The 22,057-nt window shown below is 47.2% G+C and overlaps 1 protein-coding gene across 6 annotated transcripts in view; it reads right to left on the bottom strand.

The window, feature by feature from the left end:
• RFWD3 (ring finger and WD repeat domain 3) overlaps positions 1 to 22,057 on the bottom strand; it is a 395,707-nt gene that overhangs the window by 197,158 nt on the left and 176,492 nt on the right. For all 6 annotated transcript variants that reach the window (XM_033942519.1, XM_033942524.1, XM_033942520.1 and 3 more), the window contains one exon: positions 5,023 to 5,117. In XM_033942519.1, the coding sequence (XP_033798410.1) occupies positions 5,023 to 5,117 (95 nt within the window). The remainder of the gene's footprint in view (positions 1 to 5,022; positions 5,118 to 22,057) is intronic.

The following is a 22,057-nucleotide window of genomic DNA, read 5'->3' as shown; positions in this document are numbered from 1 at the left end:
TTGTTTCTTTTGAGCTCACTTCGAGCTCACTTCGCCGATTTCCAGTTTGACAGTTGCTCCGATCCAACAGCTGAGGGAGCCGTTACCTGCTGCTTGAATGGTTCTATGGTGGCGGTTAAGAGTTGCAGGATTGGGTCCCGATTCTTTTCGTGGTGGATGTGAGAGGTCTGGCTTTCGGCTCCTTGTGTCTATGTCCAACCACAAGCGGAGAGGAGCGTGGGAGCACTACTTCTCCCCCTCCCGAGCCTGCAGGAGACCAGCTCCGTTAAATTCAAGATCCACCAATGGCGTGCTGAGGGCCGATGAAGGCGGGAGCCACCTCACGCCGCCACGGAAGGATTCCATCGGACCGGCCTGCAGGTCGGTCGAACCCGCTTGGCCTCCTCTCCTTTGCCAGCTGGGAGAGGAGACTTTTTTCTTCTTCAAGATCCAGCGGCAGGGACTGACCCATGTCGCCGGTGGAAGAGTCCATCGGTCCCACCTGAAGCCTATTGCTTTCATTATGCTGAACATGCAGTCGGCGGATTTCACTGTCTTTGGGCCCGTTCTCCCACTGAATCTCTACGGGCACTCACGGCTACAAGCGGTAGCAAGCACACCTTGGGGCCGGCTCCTCCACAGAGCCTCTAGCGAGACTGTCCCCCTTCCAGCTTGGGCGTGTGAGCCAGCTCCGCCCCCTTTCGCCGAAACTAACTTCACCAAAGCAGGCCAAACTGCACAGCGATTCGCTCAAGGCCCAGGGCAAACGGGCATGTTTCTGTCTTACGGCATTTGGGGACGTGCCGATGGGGAGGAAGACAGCGAGTCAGAGCAGGCTCGCAGGCGATGCTGTTGTTGGGAGGTCTGCCTCGGAGGGGTTCGCATCATATTCGGCTGTGGAGGCGATTGCCCTGCCTGAGATGTCACTTTGTTCTTGGAGGAATCCCGGAACCCCAGGTGACAGCCATCGGAACTGGGGTTGATGGCGGTTGATTGTTTTTTCTCTCTTTGGCTTAAACATCAGATCCTAATGCTTTTTGGAACATATTTTATTTATACTTATTTTTTATCTCTTTTTTATTTATTTTACTTACTATTTTTAATTCTAACTTAACTTATTTATTCATTACTTGTTGGAATATTCATCTCTCTCTATCTCTACCTCTGTCTTTATATTTTTATCTTTACTTTTCATAAATTGTTTTCTCAGGTACTTTAGCTAGATTGTGAGCCTTTGGGACAGTAAGGGAACTTCCAAGTACCTATCTTTATTTATTTATTTTATTTATTGTATCTTTAATGTATCATTTTTGTAAACCGCTTAGAACCTCACGGTATTAGCGGTATATAAGAATTAAATTAAATTAAAATGTCCTGACAACTCGTATATAATCCGCCTTAAACCACAAGGTAATGGCAGAATAGAAATCACAAATGAAATGTAATTTAGCTTGCAGCATTGGTCTTTTCTAGTGTATCACTGAATTAAATTACTCATTCTCAGGTACGTTTTGCTACTTTCTTCATAATTTAAAAAATATTCTGTTGGTCTTGATAAATAGAAGTTCCGGATTTTCAGGTTAAATTCCGAAACTGGAGCATTTGTTAATCATTATTAGGAACCTTGGAATCTCTGAAGATCATTGTGCCTGATGAAACAGGATGTTAACCTAAAACGAAATCTCCAGCATAATGTTACTGAATGACTAGACATATGTGATGATTACTAGAACGCAGCTGACCAGTGGATCTGGAACAGTGCCCAAATTGGTTTATGAAAACCAAGGCTACAGTACCCAGCAGTGTGGGCCTAAGTGGAAATCAGGTGCAGATAGCACACTAGAACCCATGAAATGTGTGATCTTCTATTACCAACTGACTGGCACGGAGTGTACAGGGGAATTTGTTTCCCAATCATTTGCAAAAGAAGCCTAACCCTAAACCTTAGCCCAATAATGGTATAATTTTTGTTGTCATAATCTAGACACTCCTTAATTCCTATGAGCATTGGAGCAGCGTCAGAGCATTCAGCGCACCGCCCTGCTAAAAACTTCTAGCATGATTTTCTAAAAGGAGCCCCAAATTAGGCTTAAACTATTTTACTAAGACTTGGTACCTTTTTCAAATTTTAAATCAGACTCTGATATTACTTATAAAAATTATAAAATGTTGTAACCTATATGACTAAAACCAGTTGTTTCTGTTATCTCGGAGAGAGCGAGACCAGAAGGCTTTGAGCATGCGCAAATGCTCAAAGCCTAGTCCAGCCCAGCACAGGAAGAAGGAGGATCTCTCTCGCACCACCCAGCCCAGCCCAGCCCAACCCGAGGGAGGATCTTCGGGCACTGGCACTGGCACATGCTGTGCATTGGTGCTGGTGCCGGTGCCCAATCGGGTAAGAGTTGTTTTTGCGATGCTGGGGGGGATGTAGAATCGCGGGGGAGGGGGGTGACGTGAGCGGGGGGGGGGGGGGAGATGCCGGTTCGCAGGGGGAATGCCAGATCAGAATGAAAAAAAAAAAATTGTACAACGCGCTCACACGTATAACGCGCATGGTTATGCACGGTTTGTAAAATCGTGTATAACGCTCACGTTATATGCGTGAAAATACGGTAGTTCCTTTTCTTGGATTATGACACATATTGGGACTGATGATTTCTAACATATTTACAAATGATCTAGTAGTGTGGATAAGTGAGTTCATCAAATTTGCAGAGGACACAAAACTATTCAATATTGTGAAATTTCAAAGGGATTGCATGAAATTACATGAGGACCTTGGGAGACTAAGGGCTTCTTTTATGAAGGTGCGCTAGCGTTTTTAACGCAAGCACCGGATTAGCGTGCTAGCCAAAAAACTACCGCCTGCTCAAGAGGAGGCGGTTGCGGCTAGCGTGCGTATTAAGGCCCTAATGCGCCTTCGTAAAAGGAGCTCTAAAATACTGGGCATCCAAAAGTCAAATGAAATTTAGTCTAATGCAAATTTATGTGCATTGGAAAAATAACCAAATCATATCTAGATAATACTAGGTTCCATATTTTCCTTCAGATTAGGAAAAGGATTTAGGTGAATTTTTAAAAATTGGATATCCCTCCTGTTAAACTTTTCAGCAAAAAGGTAAGGGGGGGGGAGGGATCAGGGACAGGAGAGATGGCAGGAGGGGGTGGGCATCCCTTATGCTGATCTGCAATTTAAAGATAGGTGGTCAGGAGGTTCGCAGGGGTTATCTTGTCGGGAAGGGGTGTTTTAAAAAATAAATAAATTGGGAATCAGGATCTTTACCAGCTACCATATATACTCAAGTCGAGACCTCCATTTTCCCCCCAAAAAAAGAGGAAAAATGGTTGATTCGAATATAAGACGCGGGCTTAATATTCGATTGCCATGCCTTGCCAGGATATGCACCCAGTGTCCCCTCCCTCACACCCTCCCCTGCCAGGTTCTGCACTCAGCCCTCTTCCCTCCCTGCCCAGCCAAGCTCCGCACCCAACCCCGCACACTCCCTGCCAGGCTCTACACCCCAACCCCCCACACTCCATGTCAGGCTCCGCACCCAACCTCCCAAATGCCTACCCTGTACCCCCACTGGTGGTCTAGTGGTAGGTCGGGACAGGAGGGATCTCTCCCGTCCTGGCCGACTAACAATTTTTTTTAACCCCCTCCACCTCGCGTGTACCTTGTTTGCAGTTTTTAATCCCTGGCGGTCCAGCAGAGTATGGGACAGGCGCGATCTTTCCGCTCTCCTGCCCCGTGCTGAGCCTCTCCCTTGATGTTTGCCTCCGGGGATGGGGGGAGAGGGGGGTGTTTAAAAAAATTGTGTGTCAGCAAGACAGGAGGGATCCCTCTTGTCCTACGAGGTCAAACCTCAGGCCAGATGAGGCCTACAACAAGTCTGGGAGGGATTTGGATGGTCATCGGGTGATGACTCAAATATAGGATGAATCCCCCATTTTTGGCCAATAAATCTCGTCCTATATACAGTAATCAGTGCTCAGACACTGACAAGACTACGACAACTCAGACCCTGCCAGTAAAGTCTTCATGGGAAATAATGCATTTCCTTGTTGTGCATTACACAGAGTGCTCATTAGAATACTAATGAGCTTCTTGTAATGCTTTAGAACAGGAATCTTGATGGCTGCTAAGACAATAGTAGCAACCTTGGAGAACCCTTATGAGCAACAGAAGGGGAGTTTCCTTGCAAGACAGGTTAAAACTTGTCTTACTTGCAAGAAAACCATTTGTGCATCGGGGACTTATTCCTTATGGCCCCAGGTAAACTCCCAATAAAATTCAGTGATCATACTAATCCTAATCACAGAGACATACAGTGGTGCCTCGCATAACGGACGCCTCGCACAGCGAACGCTGCGCACAATGAACTTCTTGTCTTGATTCGTACAACGGACTTCGTTTCACACAACGAAGTCGCCCGAGGGGCCCGGGGGGGGGCGGAACTACTCTCGCCGCTTCCTAATGTGAGCCGGGAACAGCAGCACCCTCCTGTCTGAATGCAGTGTTCCATCATCTCCCTCCACCTCACCTTAGATGCCGAGTTTTCCGGCTTTCTTTTTCGGCCAGCCACACACTTTCAAAGAGCAGCACATGCGCAGATGCTCTGTTGTTCAATCTTCTCCTCTGACGCAACCGGAAACAGGAAGTTGCAGGAGAGGAGAACATTGATCAACTCCAGCAGCTGCGCGTGCACAGCTTTTTGAAAGCATGCGGCTGGGTGAAAAAGAAAGCTGGCAAACTCTGCATATAAGGTGAGGTGGAGGGAGGGAAATGGCGGAACGCTGCGATCGGGCGGGTAGGGCTGCAGAACGAATTATTTTGTTTTACATGTATTCTTATGGGAAAACAGGGCTGCAGAACGAATTATTTTGTTTTACATGTATTCTTATGGGAAAACGCGTTTCACACAACGAACTTTTCGCATAACAAACTTGCTCCTGGAACGAATTAAGTTCGTTGTGTGAGGCACCACTGTATTTTGAAAAAACTAAAGAGAGAAATTGGTTTCCCAAGTGACTTTCAGTTACCTGTTTGATGTGGATTCCCGGCCCCAAATCCTGGGGTTCATACTCTGCTGAAGATGTGGCATTTCCAGAAAAATCCATCTGAACTTCAACATTAGCTGAAGAAAGGAAAAAATAATAGGGGGAAAAAGAATGGACAAGCAAAACAGGAAGACTTATTTATTTAATTTGTTTCTATCCCAGCTTCCCCAAAGAGCTCAGAACGGGTTACAGGTTAACATACATAATATACAGTTAACAAATTGCAATTTGCCAGTTACAGTGCAAGGTTTTTCAAACAAGTTTTTATCCTAATGCGACACATACCGAGGATCTTGAATCAATATACATTTCTTTATAATCTATCGGTCATAAGTGGGGAGTTAGGTGAAGAGGTATGTTTTTATTGATTTCCTAAAGTTGAGGAGTCCTTCATGAGATCTAATCTGTGTGGGCAACTGATTCCAGTGGGTTGATATGAAGTATGAGTAGAAACTTTGTTTGGCAATTTGCAGTTGAAGCATTTTGCATCTTAGGAACTGAGGGACCTGTTCGGCATGTATGGAAGAAGTTTGGTCATCATGTCATGCAAGGATCTGAACGCTAGCATCAGGTCCTTGATGACACATTTGGCTACGGGCAGCTAATGATAAAGCCTGGGAGATAGGGTTGCGGGATGGAGTAGCTGGGTGAAGTCAGACTTAGAAAAGTAGTTCCTTATTTTTTTGGAGTTCTCACAGGTAGTAAAATGAGGAAGATACTACCTGAGAGATATAGTTGGAAAGCGATAGGTTGAAGTCAAGAAGTATTCCTAGGCTGTGTGCTTGGTCTTTTGCAGTTATGTTAGTTGAGTCCCAATGCAGCAAGGGACAGATGTATTTGCAGTGTTCTTTGTGGATTCAAAAAAGTTCCATTTTGAAGGCGTTTAGTTGTAATTTGTTGACGGGCATCCAGTCTTTGATTTCAGAGAGGCAGTTTAGGAGTTTCGCAATCTGGGCTTCATGGATTTTTCCTAGCAGTATAGCTGGATGTCATCCGCGAAGGAGTGAATCTGTATTTGTGGGTTATGCCTAGGACAGGTCTAATGTAGAGTTTGAATAGGGGGGGGCGAAAATTTGAAGGCAGGCTTCAAAGGGAAGGTGAGGGGAAAGCATGCATGCAACTTTTCTTTAGTTTACCACGTTGGGAAATTCGGCACATGCGTCTTAACTCTTCTCTGGTTTGGCGGACTCGTTTACCAAGGCAATGTTCGCTTTGTGAGTCACAGTTTGCTGAAGTGTTTTGCTCGTCTCGCAAACCGAGGTTTGACTGTAGTTAAGTTTGTATCTGTGAGAACCTGTCAGTTTTTTCAGGAGGCAGAGAAGTAAAATAGTAAATGATGGTAGATAAAGACCTGAACAGTTCATCTGGTCTGCCCATTAGTTATTATCATTAACTGGGTGTCTGTAACAAACTGTCAGCTTTCCAGAGGAAATCTTTAATAGCCAGAGAGCTTCTTTGAAAATATATCTTTTCTTTCTAAAAACAAAGTTTGCATTTCTTTGGTAAATTATCAGCCTAAGTAACATAGAAACATAGAAAGATGACGGCAGAAAAGGGCTGCAGCCCATCAAGTCTGCCCACTCTTCTGACCCACCCCATCAAGTCTGAGTGCTAATGACCTAGTTCCCTAGCTCGACCCCCGTAAGGACCCCACGTGGATGTCCCATTTGTTTTTAAAGTCGAGTACACTGGTGGCCTTGACCACTTGCACCGGAAGTTTGTTCCACTGATCCACCACCCTTTCTGTAAAGAAATACTTCCTGGTGTCACCATTAAATTTCCCTCCTCTGAGTTTGAACAGGTGCCCTCTTGTGACCGAGGGACCCTTAGGGAAGAATATATCGCTTTCCGCCTCGACACGACCTGTGATGTACTTAAACGTCTCAATCATGTCTCCCCTTTCTCTGCGCTCCTCAAGAGTGTAGAGCTGCAGTTTATCCAGTCTTTCCTCGTATGGGAGACTCTTGAGTCCGGAGACCATTCTAGTGGCCATTCGCTGGACCGATTCAACTCGAAGCACATCTTTTCGGTAGTGTGGTCTCCAAAATTGCACACAGTATTCCAGGTGAGGTCTTACCATGGTTCTGTAGAGCGGCATTATGACTTCAGGTTTGCGGCTGATGAAGCCTCTATTGATACATCCCAACATTTGCCTTGCCTTGGATGAGGCCTGCTCCACTTGTTTGGTAGCCTTCATGTCTGCGCTGACGATTACTCCCAAGTCCCGTTCTTCTGAAGTCCTAGCTAGTGTTTCTCCGTTCAAGGTGTAAGTTTTGCATGGGTTTCCGCAGCCGAGATGCATGACCTTACATTTCTTTGCGTTGAAGCCCAGCTGCCATGTCGAGGACCAGTTTTCCAACATGATCAGATCTTGCGTCATACTATCCTTAAGATTGTTTTCACTTACTATATTACACAGTTTGGCGTCATCGGCGAACAGTGTTACTTTACCCTGAAGCCCTTGGGTCAAGTCTCTTATGAATATGTTGAAAAGGGATGGTCCCAGGACCGAGCCCTGCGGCACTCCGCTAGTCACCTCTGATGTCTCAGAGAGGGTGCCGTTGACCACCACCCTCTGAAGTCTTCCACTCAGCCAATCATTCACCCATGCAGTTAGCTTCCCGCCTAGACCCATCGACTTCATCTTGTTTAATAGTCTGCGGTGCGGAACACTGTCAAACGCCTTGCTGAAATCCAAGTACACTATGTCCAGAGACTCTCCCAGGTCTAGCTTTCCCGTCACCCAATCGAAGAAGCTAATAAGATTGGATTGGCATGACCTACCCCTAGTGAATCCATGTTGACGGGGATCCCTTAGGTCTCCCTCATCCAAAATCATGTCTAATTTACCTTTGAGTAGAGTTTCCATGAGTTTACACACAATTGATGTGAGACTCACCGGTCGGTAATTTGCAGTCTCTGCTCTGCATCCCTTTTTGTGCAGAGGAACGACGTTAGCTGTTTTCCAGTTCAGGGGGACTCTCCCCGTACTTAGGGAGAGATTGAAGAGCATGGCTAATGGTTTCGCTAGAACATCACATAGCTCTCTGAGTACTCGTGGGTGTAAATTGTCCGGCCCCATGGCTTTGTTCACCTTGAGTTTTGACAGTTCTCTGTAAACATCAGCAGTTGTGAATTCAAAATTCTGAAATGGATCTTCCATGCTTTGCTTTGTTTCCAACCGTGGCCCGTGCCCTGGTGCTTCACAGGTAAAGACAGAGCAGAAGTAATCATTCAGCAGTTTAGCTTTATCTGAATCTGTTTCTACATAACTCCCGTCTGGCGTTCTAAGGCGTACAATACCATTTGTGTTCTTCTTCCTCTCGCTAATGTACCTGAAGAAGGATTTGTCCCCTTTCGTAATATTCTTCGCTAGAGTTTCTTCCATTCGAAGTTTGGCCTCCCTGACTGCTGTTTTGACCGCTGCGGACTTTGTCTTGTATTCAATGTTCGCTTCTTTCTCCCCGGTGCGTTTGTATGAGAGAAATGCTCTTTTCTTCTCCTTTACGCGGTACGAGACCTCATCAGTGAACCATTTGGGTCTCTTGTTTCTTTGTTGTTTATTTACCGATTTAATGTAGCGGACAGTTGCCTCCTGAATGGTCGATTTCAAGGTTGACCACATAGCTTCCACATTATCGGTCGCTTCTTGAACCTGTAGTGTCTGATGAACGAAATCTCCCATGCGTTCGAAGTCAGCGCCCCGGAAATTGAGTACCCTTGTTCTTGTTTGAGATCTAGGGAAGCCTTTCCTAAGGTTAAACCATACCATGTTATGGTCACTGGTGGCTAGCGGTTCTCCCACCGAGACCTCCGAGACACTTTCCCCGTTCGTGAGTACCAAGTCCAGGATGGCCTGGGCCCTAGTAGGCTCTAGCACCATTTGTTTAAGCTGTACTCCCTTCATGGACGCTAATATCCTCCTGCTGTCACAATTTGTCGCTGAGAGTGTGTTCCAGTCTACATCAGGCATATTGAAGTCACCTAATAGAACAACATCCCCCCGCAAGGTGATACTCTCAATGTCCTCAATTAATTCTGCGTCTTTGTCCTCCGATTGTCTAGGAGGTCTGTATACCACACCGAGGTACAGGCATTTTTCTCCGCCCCTGGCCAGGTTTACCCAGATGGATTCCCCAGTATACTTAACATCCGTGATCCTGGTTGTCTTGATGTGCTCTTTGATGTAGAGTAGTGCTAAGGAGTTCTTTTAAGAATACAGTGGAACCTCGGTTTGCGAGTAACCCGGTTTGCGAGTGTTTTGCAAGACGAGCAAAACACTCCCGCAAACCTTAACTCGCAAAATGAGCACTGTCCCGCTCGAACCGGCATCATACCCTCCGCCCGTGATTGCCTCCCGACGAGAACCACATTGCACCCCCATGCTGGAAGCAGCATCTGCCCACCCGCCCACCCATACAAGCTCCTTACCCCATCTGCTGCATTCCGGTGCCATTTAAAAAAAGATCCCGCCTCTTGCCTGGGCTGGGCCTTGAGCATCTGCACATGCTCAAAGCCTTCTGGCTCTCATTCTCTCCGATGCAATGCGGCTCTCGTGGGGGGTGCGATGCCAGTTCAAGCGAGGGGTAGGGGGGTGATGGAGAAGCGCCGGTAGCCTCGGGTGGGGGGAGGGGAGAGAGGAGGAGGTGGAATGAATCAAAGCGAGTTTCCCTTACTTCCTATGGGGAAACTCGCTTTGATTATACAAGCAATTTGGTTTACGAGCATGCTTCTGGAACAAATTATGCTTGTAAACCAAGGTTCCACTTTATATATATTTAGAAATTACTGTAAACAGATAGCACAGTTACTTACCGTAACAGGTGTTATCCAGGGACAGCAGGCAGATATTCTTAACGTATGGGTGACGTCACCGACGGAGCCCCGGTACGGACACTTTTTACTAGAAAGTTCTAGTTGGTCGCACCGCACATGCGCGAGTGCTTTCCCGCCCGACGGAGGAGTGCGTGGTCCCCAGTTAAGATAAGCCAGCTAAGAAGCCAACCCGGGGAGGTGGGTGGGACGTAAGAATATCTGCCTGCTGTCCCTGGATAACACCTGTTACGGTAAGTAACTGTGCTTTATCCCAGGACAAGCAGGCAGCATATTCTTAACGTATGGGTGACCTCCAAGCTAACAGAGAGGGAGGAGGGATGGTTGGCCATTAGGAAAATAAATGGTGTAACACAGATTGGCCGAAGTGCCCATCCCGTCTGGAGAAGGTATCCAGACAGTAGTGAGTAGTGAACGTGTGAACTGAGGACCAAGTGGCAGCCTTGCAGATTTCCTCAATGGGCGTGGAACGGAGGAAAGCCACAGAAGCAGCCATAGCTTTGACTCTGTGGGCCGTGACAGCACCTTCCAGTGAGAGACCGGCCCGAGCATAACAGAACGCAATGCAGGCAGCAAGCCAGTTGGAAAGCGTCCGTTTAGAGACAGGACGACCTAGGCGGTTAGGGTCGAAGGACAAAAAGAGCTGAGGAGACGAGCGGTGAGCCCTGGTACGGTCAAGGTAGTAAGCAAGGGCACGCTTACAGTCCAGCGTGTGCAATGCCTGTTCCCCAGGGTGAGAATGGGGTTTAGGGAAAAAGACAGGCAACACAATGGACTGGTTGAGATGAAAGTCCGAAACCACCTTGGGGAGGAATTTCGGATGGGTACGCAGAACCACCTTGTCATGGTGAAAAACAGTGAAAGGTGGGTCGGCAACCAGTGCATGCAGCTCACTAACCCTCCTGGCAGAGGTGATGGCAATGAGGAAAAGCACCTTCCATGTCAGAAATTTGAGTGAAGTAGTGGCAAGAGGCTCAAACGGAGGTTTCATGAGGGCTGACAAAACCACATTCAGGTCCCAGACGACTGGAGGAGGCTTCAGAGGTGGTTTGACATTGAAGAGGCCCCTCATGAACCGGGAAACCAGGGGATGAGCTGTGAGAGGTTTTCCGAGGATAGGCTCATGAAACGCAGTGATGGCACTGAGGTGGACTCTGATTGAGGTAGACTTGAGGCCAGCGTCGGATAGAGAGAGCAAATAGTCCAGTACAGTTTCCACCGCCAATGAGGTGGGATCGTGGCGATGTAGTAGACACCAAGAGGAGAACCGGGTCCACTTCTGATGGTAACATTGGAGGGTGGCCGGTTTCCTGGAGGCATCCAAAATACGACGGACAGGCTGAGACAGATTCTCTGGAGAGGTCAGCCCGAGAGAAACCAAGCTGTCAGGTGGAGCGAGGACAGATTGGCATGCAGTAGAGACTGATGCTGCTGTGTAAGTAGAGTAGGAAACACAGGAAGAGGAATGGGTTCTCTGGAGCTGAGCTGGAGCAGGAGGGAGAACCAGTGTTGACGAGGCCACCGAGGGGCGATGAGAATCATGGTGGCTCTGTCCCTGCGGAGTTTGAATAACGTCCGCAACATCAGAGGCAGTGGAGGAAAGGCATAGAGGAACCGATCCGTCCAGTCGAGCAGGAATGCATCCGGGGCCAGACGATGAGGAGAGAAGAGTCTGGAACAGAACTGGGGCAGCTGATGGTTGTGAGGAGCTGCAAAGAGGTCCACCTGAGGGGTGCCCCAGCGAGCAAAGATGGAGCGGAGTGTGGGAGGATCCAGAGTCCACTCGTGAGGTTGAAGGATGCGGCTGAGATTGTCGGCTAGGGAGTTCTGTTCGCCCTGGATATAGACAGCCTTGAGGAAGAGACTGTGGGCCGTGGCCCAGGTCCAGATGCGGATGGCCTCCTGACAGAGGAGGGGAGATCCCGTGCCGCCTTGCTTGTTTATGTAGTACATGGCGACTTGATTGTCTGTGCATAGGAGAAGAACCTGAGGGTAGAGAAGGTGCTGGAAGGCTTTGAGAGCATAGAACATGGCTCTGATTTCCAGGAAATTGATGTGATGTTGATGCTCCGGAGGGGTCCAGAGTCCCTGGGTGCGCAGATCTCCCAGGTGAGCTCCCCACGCATAAGGGGAGGCATCCGTGGTTATGATCATGGAGTGAGGGGGTAGGTGAAAGAGTAGACCCCTGGAAAGATTGGAGGAGTTCAACCACCATTAAAGAGATTGCTGAAGAGACGATGTCACAGAGATGGGATGAGAAAGAGGATCGGTGGTCTGTGACCATTGGTTGGCTAGAGTCCACTGAGGTGTCCTGAGGTGGAGTCGCGCCAGAGGAAGTACATGGACCGTCGAGGCCATGTGGCCCAGGAGGATCATCATCTGCCGAGCTGGAATGGAGTGATGAAGGAGCACCTGACGGCAGAGGTGGAGCAGGGTTCGATGGCGGTCGGAGGGGAGAAATGCCCTCATTAGAGTGGTGTCGAGAACTGCTCCAATGAACTGAAGTCGCTGTGTGGGAAGCAGATGCGACTTGGGGTAGTTGATCTCGAACCCCAGGAGATGGAGGAACGAGATGGTGTGTTGAGTGGCTTGTAGCACAAGCGGAGATGTAGGTGCTTTCACCAGCCAATCGTCCAAGTAGGGGAACACCTGAAGGTCGTGAGACCTGAGGAAGGCCGCTACCACAATAAGGCACTTGGTGAACACCCTGGGTGATGATGCGAGGCCAAAGGATAGCACTTTGTACTGATAGTGATGGTGCCGGATCTGAAACCGTAGATAATAATAATAATAATAATAACTTTATTTTTTTATACCGCAATACCACAAAACAGTTCAGAGCGGTTTACAGGATAAGAGACTGTACATTTACAGCGAAGTTACAGCTTAGTTATAGCAAAGTTACATCGAGGTTACAGCATATCGAAAAACAGTTCAGAGCGATTTAAACAATGTAGGTGCGGAGAATTGGTTAACAATTATATGGCATACGTGAAGTCATGCGACGTGAAGTCGGATTGATTGGGATGTGAGTGTAGGCCTCCTTGAGGTCTAGGGAGCATAGCCAGTCGTGGTGAGAGAGAAGCGGGTAAAGCGTGGCCAGGGAGAGCATTCTGAACTTTTCTTTGACCAGACACTTGTTGAGGTCCAAGAGATCGAGGATGGGACGAAGGTCTCCTGTTTTTTTGGGAACCAGGAAGTAGCGGGAGTAGAATCCCTGACCCCTTTGGTCCGGAGGCACCTCTTCGATGGCATTGAGAAGAAGGAGGGATTGGACCTCCCTCAGGAGGAAGGGGGTTTGGGAGGAGTGAGAAGCAGACTCTACGGGAGGATGGTCTGGTGGAAGAGTCTGGAAGTTGAGAGAGTAGCCGTGGCGAATGATGTTGAGGACCCACTGGTCCGAAGTGATGACCTCCCAACGGCTGAGGAAAAGTTGAAGGCGTCCTCCGATAGGTTGAGGAAGAGGTAGCGACGGGGGGAGACTAGCTATGCTCTGGAGAAAGGAGTCAAAAGGGTTGAGATGGTTTTGATGAAGGAAGAGGCTTGACAGGCTGAGTCTGCGGACGAGCCTGAGGCTGATGCTGGTGGCGAGGACGGCGAGACTGTTGTTGAGGCGGGTTGAGAGGTCTGACCGAGAACCTGCGTTGGTAAGAAGACTGTTGTCTGTAGGGGCGAGCCGGCGGAGTCTTCTTTTTAGGTTTGATCAGAGTGTCCCACCTGGTCTCATGTGCTGAGAGCTTCTGGGTTGTCGAGTCCAGGGACTCTCCGAAGAGTTCATCACCCAGACAAGGTGCGTTAGCCAGGCGGTCCTGGTGGTTAATGTCTAGGTCAGAGACTCTCAGCCATGCCAACCGGCGCATAGCCACCGCCATGGCAGATGCGCGAGAGGTCAGCTCAAACGAGTCGTAGATGGAGCGAACCATGAACTTCCTGAGTTGGAGGAGGCTGGAAATTTGTTGCTGGAAAAGAGGGACCTTACATTCAGGAAGATATTTCTGTAAGGAGGAGAGCTGTTGCACCAGATGCTTCATGTAGAAGGAGAAGTGGAAGGTGTAATTGTTTGCTCTATTGGCTAGCATGGCATTTTGGAAAAGGCGCTTACCAAATTTATCCATAGTTTTTCCCTCTCTGCCAGGAGGGGTGGAGGCATATACACTGGAACCCTGAGATTTTTTTAAAGTAGATTCCACCAGGAGGGATTCGTGGGGCAATTGAGGTTTGTCAAACCCTGGGATTGGAATAACCCGGTACAAGCTATCCAATTTGCGAGGGGCCCCGGGAACAGTGAGGGGAGTCTCCCAGTTTTTATAGAAATTTTCCCGTAAGATGTCGTGGACGGGCAACTTTAGAAATTCCTTGGGAGGTTGCTCAAAGTCTAGGGCATCGAGAAAAGCCTGAGACTTTTTAGAGTCGGACTCTAAGGGGATGGAAAGAGCTGCTGACATCTCCCTAAGGAATTTAGAGAAAGAGGATTGCTCTGGTTTTGAGACGGTGTCGGTCATGGAGGGTTCTTCGTCGGTTGACGAAGCGTCCTCTTCGGTACCGTGTGGTGAGTCTTCCCACAAGTCTGGGTCTCTAACGTCGGGGTGTGCACGTTTGGACATTGGTGTAGAGGGCTCGGTATGGCAGGTCTTTGAGAGAGATTTGCCTGAGCGCATCGAGGCGGTACCGGGTGAGGAAGACCGATGTCGTTCCCGGGACCGGGCAGGATCGGCAGCAGCACGGGTATGCGCTGTAGGTGTTTCAGCCAAGAGCACCGGCATGGAGGTATTAATCGGTACCGAGGGGGGTCGATACCGATGGGACAGTGCGAGGCTCGGACCGGTCCTGTACCGGAAGGTGCGGCGCCATGTGCAACGCCGGCAGCAGTTGTTGGAGTTGTTGCTGCAGCTGCTCCTGTAACTGTGTTTGGAGTATGGCCGCGATGCGATCATCCAGGGGAGGCACCGGTACCGCTTTTTTCTTCTTCGGTACCAGAGGTGCCGCTCTACGCTCCGGCGATGAAGAGGCCGATGATGAGGCACTCACTGATATCGGAGCGGAGCGTTTGCAGGGTCGGTGCGGTGCCGGGAGGGCCGGTGTCGCAACCGTGGCATAAGGGCGCTCGAGGGAAATGGAAAGCTTCTTAGCCGGCTTACCTGGGCCCAACGACCCCGAGGAAGGGTCTGGTGGTGTCGACGTCGTCGGTGCCGACTTTTGGGGTGCTGTCGACGTCGCAGCAGTTTCCATGGCAGATCTGGTACTGAACAAAATATTTTGCTGGATCTGCCTATTTTTCAATGTGCGCTTTTTAAGCGTAGCACAGCGGGTGCAGGTGTCAGCCCGATGCTCTGGACCCAAGCACTGCAGGCACCAATTGTGCGGGTCGGTGAGAGAGATTGGGCGTGCACACCGCTGGCACTTCTTAAAACCCGGTTGAGGGGGCATGAAGGGAAACACGGCCTCCGCAAAATCAAAGCCGGAGGCCTGTATGGTGACAACAGGCCCCGCAGGGGCCGGTTCGAAAAAATAATGAAAACTCGACAAGTTTTATTTTTTAAAAGAAAATTAAAGGAATCCGAAGGAAAAAAAATAGAAGAAAATCGAAAAAATACGCGAGCCGTTGAAACACATGCGACTTCTTCGCTCCGCGGAAACGAAGAAACTGGGGACCACGCACTCCTCCGTCGGGCGGGAAGGCACTCGCGCATGCGCGGTGCGGCCAACTAGAACTTTCTAGTAAAAGGTGTCCGTACCGGGGCTCCGTCGGTGACGTCACCCATACGTTAAGAATATGCTGCCTGTTTGTCCTGGGATAAATACATATATAAGTGTTATACTTTGAAAACACTTTTCTTTAAGCCTGTTATCTGTAAAAGCCAAAAGACTGTCTTTGTTAGTAAAAGCCACACCTCTTACTATGCATGAAATGTATACAAAAAATGCCTTATATGGAAGGAAAAATGTTTTAACCAATTATATGAAGGTAGGGAAAAATGATGTCAGTTAGGTATAGAGACAGAACTGATACTGGCAATTGGGATTCTTCTCTACAGCAAGACGGAGTTACACTGCCGTAGAGAGAATCTCCATTGTACAAATAATCTATGAGCTTGATGGATGCAAGATTATTCTGTCATTAAATGACTTTTAATAAACATATTTGACTGGAAATATATCATATTTGTGTAATTATTAAATTTGGAACACCAGTTTAAACAGGATAGTAGAGATTCTTGTTTACTTTGAATACCACTAGAGACAGAGTACGAAGTAGCGAGCCAGACAGGTTGTTCCAAGCATGTGGCGCAGCAAGGTAAAAGGGACAGAGACGGGAGTTGGTGGTAGAGGAGAAGGGTATAGAGAGGAGGGACTTGTCTGATGAGCAGAGTTCCTGGAGGGGAGTATAGAGGAAACTCTTCAATTTATAGGAGAACTGCTTTCATACCTACAGCAGTTTTCTCTATCAACTGGGTTTTAAGTCTCATGATTTGAGCACATAAACTAGTAAGTGTCAAATCTATGGAGAACTAGAAAGTTTGAATCAGCAGCAAAAAGTGCAGGAGCATGAACAGGAAAGCAAAATGGATAATACAGTTAAGCATTGGTACCAGAAGAGAGGATGCAACACAGCTGAGCAGCAATGGCTTCAAGAAAGAGGGGGAGAATGGATCTTAAGTAGGCACTCGTGCTGCGGGATTCAGGGAAAAATTTTTATATTCGATTTGGTCTATTGAATCGATTTTTCAATTCGTTTCTTTTTCCACCCAATCATGTGGGAGGTTTTTTCCTCCAAATATCCTGGCAGGTTTATTTTGTAGCCTCTTCATCCACCCCAACCCCCTTTGCCCTTTCCAACCCTATGCTGGGGCTGTGGTGTAAACAAAATAAACAAAAAAGACTTTTCCTCTCTCTGTTAGGTCCTAGCTCATGTTTGCTGTCTAACACCAGCTCTGGTAGGATACACATTTCAAAGCTGACATATTGTTATCACAAAATAAAAAATAACATTTTTTTCTACTTTCCACTACCATATCCAACATTTTTGTTTCTTTCCCACTGTCTATCATCTCTCTCTGCTTTGTGCCCCAGGTCAAACTTCTCTATTCTCCTCCAAGCAGAATCTCCCCTCCATTATCATGTGCAACATTTCTTTCTCTCTCCCCCATGCACCATCTCTCCCTGCCCTCCACCCTATGTCCAACATTTCTCCCTCTTTCCTTCATGCATGACTCCCTCCCCTCCACCAGATGCAGGATTTCTCCCTCTCATCCTTTTCTACCTCTTTGTTGCATCTCTCCCTCCCTTTCCTCCACCCCATGTTCCTCTCTTCCACCATGTGCAGCAGCTTTCCTCCCCTCTCATCCCCCTGTGCAGCAGCTCCCTACCAACCCCCACCTCCATGAGATCTGATATACCTCCAGACCTTCCAAAGCAGCAGCAGTTGTGGTGGTGGCTGGCTGGCAGAGGCAGTGCTATGAACAGGCAGGGTTTCCTTTTGCCGCGTCATCAGTGACAAAGGCAGAGGGAAGGCCTGGTGTGGAAGACTGTTGGCTGGCCACCACCACCACTACTTTAAGACCCCAAAGGTATGTCAGGGCTCAACAGGGCCGGTGGGGTGTTGATCACTGAATCAGCGAGTCTGATTTTTTTTGTCAACTGAATCAGTGAATCGATTCAAATTGGTGAATCAAGCAGCACTAATAGGCACCATAGTGTGAATTGTCCAGCCTTGCATTTACCTACAGGGATTCTAAAGAGGTGACATAACTCAGCCCACTAGGGTTCCTGCAATTTTGGGGTCCCTGGTAATGACCAATTTCCAGAACTTGTCTGCAGAGAGGGGAGAGATTTTCAGCAATGTCCCATTAAATGTGAAATAAAAGGTAACTTGGTTCCAAATCTCTTTCAACTGTAAAGGTCATAGGTCATTGGTTGTACCACACTAACTTTGTGTGGTACAACCAAAGTGGATTACATTTACAGTCAAATCTCAGTTTGCAAGTAACACGGTTTATGCCCCCCCCGCGGCTTATCCCCAAACCCTTACCCCGAGTGGACACCGGCACGCAGCACCAACTCACAGGACATACGCGTTCTGGTGCCGAAAGAGCCTACCGCTGATCTATGCTGGTCTGCTGTGGGGCCTTGAGCATCTATGCATGCTCAAGGCCTTCTGGCACCCACTCTCTCCTAGATTCTCATGAGAGTGGGAACCAGAAGGACTTGAACATGCGCAGATGCTCAAGGCCCTTCAACAGCCCAGCATAGATCAGTGGCAGACTCTTTTGGCACCGGCACACATATGTCTTGTGGGTTGGTGCTGCGTGCCAGTGCCAAGGTAAGGGTTTGGGGGGAGGAAGTCAGTCCCGGGGGGGGAGGGGGTCTTTTTGGAATGTGGAACAAATCATCTGAGTTTCCCTTACTTTCTATGGGGAAACTCGCTTTGATATACGAGCAGTTTGGTTTATGACCATGCTTCTGGAACAAATTATGCTCACAAACCAAGGTTCCACTGTATTATATGCAGGTACTTTCTCTCTTTAGTGAGATCACAAATCCAAGTTCTGTACCTGAGAGGATTAAGTGACTTGCCCAGAGTTACAAGGAGCTGCAGTGAGAATCAAAAAGAGATTAGATTCTTACCTTGATATCTTTTCCAATAGACAGAAATGGTATGCCGAACAGTAGGGTTGTCCATGCCTGCTCATGAGCATTCTGCAGAAGATGTCAATCACAGCTTTTCAGCTGCTCCTCCTTCTCCCCAGTCTCTGCTGCCTCTTCTGTTCATACCAAAGCTGGCAACAGCTCTATAAGAAGAGATAGTACCCAAAAAAGTTAAACAGCCTTACTTTGTTCCCCGAGGCCTTCTAATTCCCTTAGTTCTGTACCCATGTGGTGGACACCACTTTCAAGCCATGACCGGTATTGTTGTTGTTGGTTTGTATTATTTCTGCACAGCATATACTCCCTGGAGTTACTGAATTTGTCTTTTCATGGTTGAGTGTTACTACAGTCCTCCCGGGACTGCCTGTTTTGTTATGGTGCTGGCTGCTCTTTCAATAAAAATTATTAAAAAAAAAAAGAGACTGGAGGAGGAGGAGGAATATACAGGGAACTCCCCAAAACCAAGTATCTGATCTGCTCAGATTAATTAAAAATCACTGAATGAACAGTAAAGCAATTAAAACATCAATGCCAGAAAAAATTAGAAGTTAAAGAACATAACAGCCTTAACATTTATGGAGCTCAAAATAATTCACTTTTAAATATATACAGAGACTCTTCATAATCTCATAATCCGACTGACAGAAAAATCCTAACTTTGAAACTGACCAGAAAATTTAAGTCACACAGCAGGCACATCCTATAATTGTTGGGTAAGGTGGGGATGGGGTTTCAGCATACCATTTCTATCTACTGGAAAAGATATCATCAAGGTAAAAACTAAACTAAACTTCAAGCTTATATACTACATCTTCTCTATAAAGATAGAGCTCGGCACGGTTTACAAGAAATTTAAAGAAATGAAAATATAATAAGAATTAGTGATTATATAGAGAGCAGCGAAATTTATATTTTTGAACCTGATCTCTTTTTTCCAGTGCAGTAGGAATGGTATGCTGAACTGTAGGGATGTACCTAAGTAGTCCCCAAACTCCCGGGTGGGACAGATGAGCCTGCTGGAAGTACCAAGGATCTGAAAGTGGCTTCCTCCTGCCCTATGTCCACCCTCTAGAATTTGGTGAAGGTATGAATGGAGGAACACACTGCTGATCTACAAATCTCCTTGAGTGGAATCACACAAGCTTCTTCCCAAGAGGAGGCCATTCCTCTTATTGAGTGCACCTTCAAGGAGTCAGGCGGTTGTTTGCCGCAACCAATGTAGGCAGAGAATATAGCTCAACAATTCCATCTAGAGATGGTAGCCTCGAAGCCAGGCCTGCTTCACCATCCCTGACTGGTTAAGACAAAAAGATGCTCTGAGATGCGAAACTCATTGGTTACTCTGATGTCCAAAACTTTTAAGGCCTTGTCCTTATATTGGCCCCTGTGAGGTGAAATACTACTACTATTAATCAAGTTTCAAGTTTCCAAGTTTCATTAGGATTTTATATACCACCTATCAAGGTTATCTAAGTGGTTTTACAATCAGGTACTCAAGCATTTTCCCTATCTGTCCCGGTGGGCTCACAATCTATCTAATGTATAGCGCTACCAGATGTACGCAGCGCTGTACAGTCACAAAGAATAAGAAAATAGTCCCTGCTTGAAAGAGCTTACAATCTAAACAGTCAGTCTTAATTCTTGGTTGATATGGAACGCCAAAATGACTTTTAGTAAAAAGTCACTCCCACCTCCATGATACAGAGAAACAGTTCTCTACACGACAGGGCCTGCAAGTCTGAGACTCTCCTGGCAGAAGCAATCGCCACCAAGAAAACTGCTTTAACCATCAGATCAATGAAGGAAGCTTCCTGTAAGGGTTCATACAGGGTTCTGCTGTGTTGTTGTTAAGATCACATTAAGATTCCAGGATGGAAACAGTGCTCTAATCAGGAGACCCTTCATGAACCTATGTCTGGGTGGGTCGCTAGTGAAGCTCTCTTCTTTTGGCCCCATAAGGAGAGTCCTGCTACTTGAACTCTAAGGGATGCCACTGCTATCCCCTTGCCAAGGCCCTCCTGCAAGAATGCCAATATGGGTGAGATGGAGGCATTACCTGGCTCTAATTTTTCTTTGCTGCACCAGCACTGGAACGTCTCCCATGCCTTAGTATATGCTGAAACTGTTGCTGGCTTTAAGCAGAGTAGCAATGACTACTTCGAGTACCTTTTATGGTCTAGTGCTGCATGCTCAAGAGCTATGCCATATGACCAAAGTGTTCTAGATCTTCCATGGCAATCAGCCCCTACGAGAGCAAGTAGAGACGCACATGGAGTCTGAGACTTTGCTCCTTTTGTAAGCAAATGAGATCTGCATACCACAGGCGCCTGGGCCAATCTGGTGTTTTGAAGACCACTAGTCCCATGTGATGAATTATATAGTGGATCACCTGGCCTATGATGGGCCAGGGGGATTAACACGTATGGCAACCCGGTCTCTGGTCACATTGAACCAGGGTGTCTAGACCTGCACTTCCGGGCTCATTATCTTCAGCTGAAGAACCAATGTGCCTTCTTATTTTTTGCAGTTACCATGAGGTCGAACATCATGCAACCCCATCTGCTCACAATAGCCTGGAATGCTTGCAGAGATAATGCACACCAAAGAATCACAGAGTCACAAAAGCAGTCAAGTTCAACTATTCATGAAGAATATCCTTATTGAGGACCGTATGGGGTATCAGACAACCCGACAAACACCGTTATGAGCTCCGGTGGATGTTCATATTAGACTCGATGTCCCCTAAGGGGTTAAAGAAATCATCGGACTGGTTAGCCCAAGCTGACCTTTAAGTCTGGCTTTAGGGTCTTTTTACTAGTTTAATATGTCTCCTTAATAGGTCAAGATGTTGCTCAGGTTTAAATAGGTTCTTTTCTCTTTAAATTTTATGAGGCAATGTAGTTTGTGTCCCCGGAAATGTCGTCATTTGGGAGGGGTATTTAAATCCCAGAGTTAGTACGCCGCGGCTTGCTTTTCTAAGCCAGTTGGCGGTACGCTGTGCATGTTTCCTATAAATGTAAGTAATGTAGCATAACGGGTGGGTTTGGGTCGTCCTAAAAAATTCTAAAAAAATTGTTAATAGTTTGGTTGGAGGCCTTAACCCTAATGATTTGTTTCTTGGTTTTTCAGCTCCCCATGTCGCCTTGACAAAGACATCCGAAACGCGTTGGCGTTCAGGGGATTGATCTTAAGCTAAATGCTGAAAGCTAAGTAACCTTATATATGTTCATATGAAACGATAAGACAATTAACTGACAGGAAAAATAATTTATAATGAAATAAGCAAAATAAAAAAGATAAAACGGAGGAGGTGGTTCTGTGGGGCAAATGAAGAATTTCTCCCTTCAAACTACGCTGTTTGTCTGATACCCCATATGGTCCTCAATAAGGATATTCTTCATGAATAGTTGAACTTGACTGCTTTTGTGACTCTGTGATTCTTTGGTGTGCATGACTTTTGAGATTACCCATTAAAAGACTATTTGATTGCAGAGATAATGTCCACTCTCCTGGATCTAATATCTGGTCTGCTGAGGTA

This window comes from Geotrypetes seraphini, chromosome 4 (genome assembly GCF_902459505.1).
Source record: "Geotrypetes seraphini chromosome 4, aGeoSer1.1, whole genome shotgun sequence".
NCBI lineage: Eukaryota > Metazoa > Chordata > Amphibia > Gymnophiona > Dermophiidae > Geotrypetes > Geotrypetes seraphini.
Note: the sequence above shows the minus strand (reverse complement) of the source record. Positions and strands in the feature narration are given on the sequence as shown.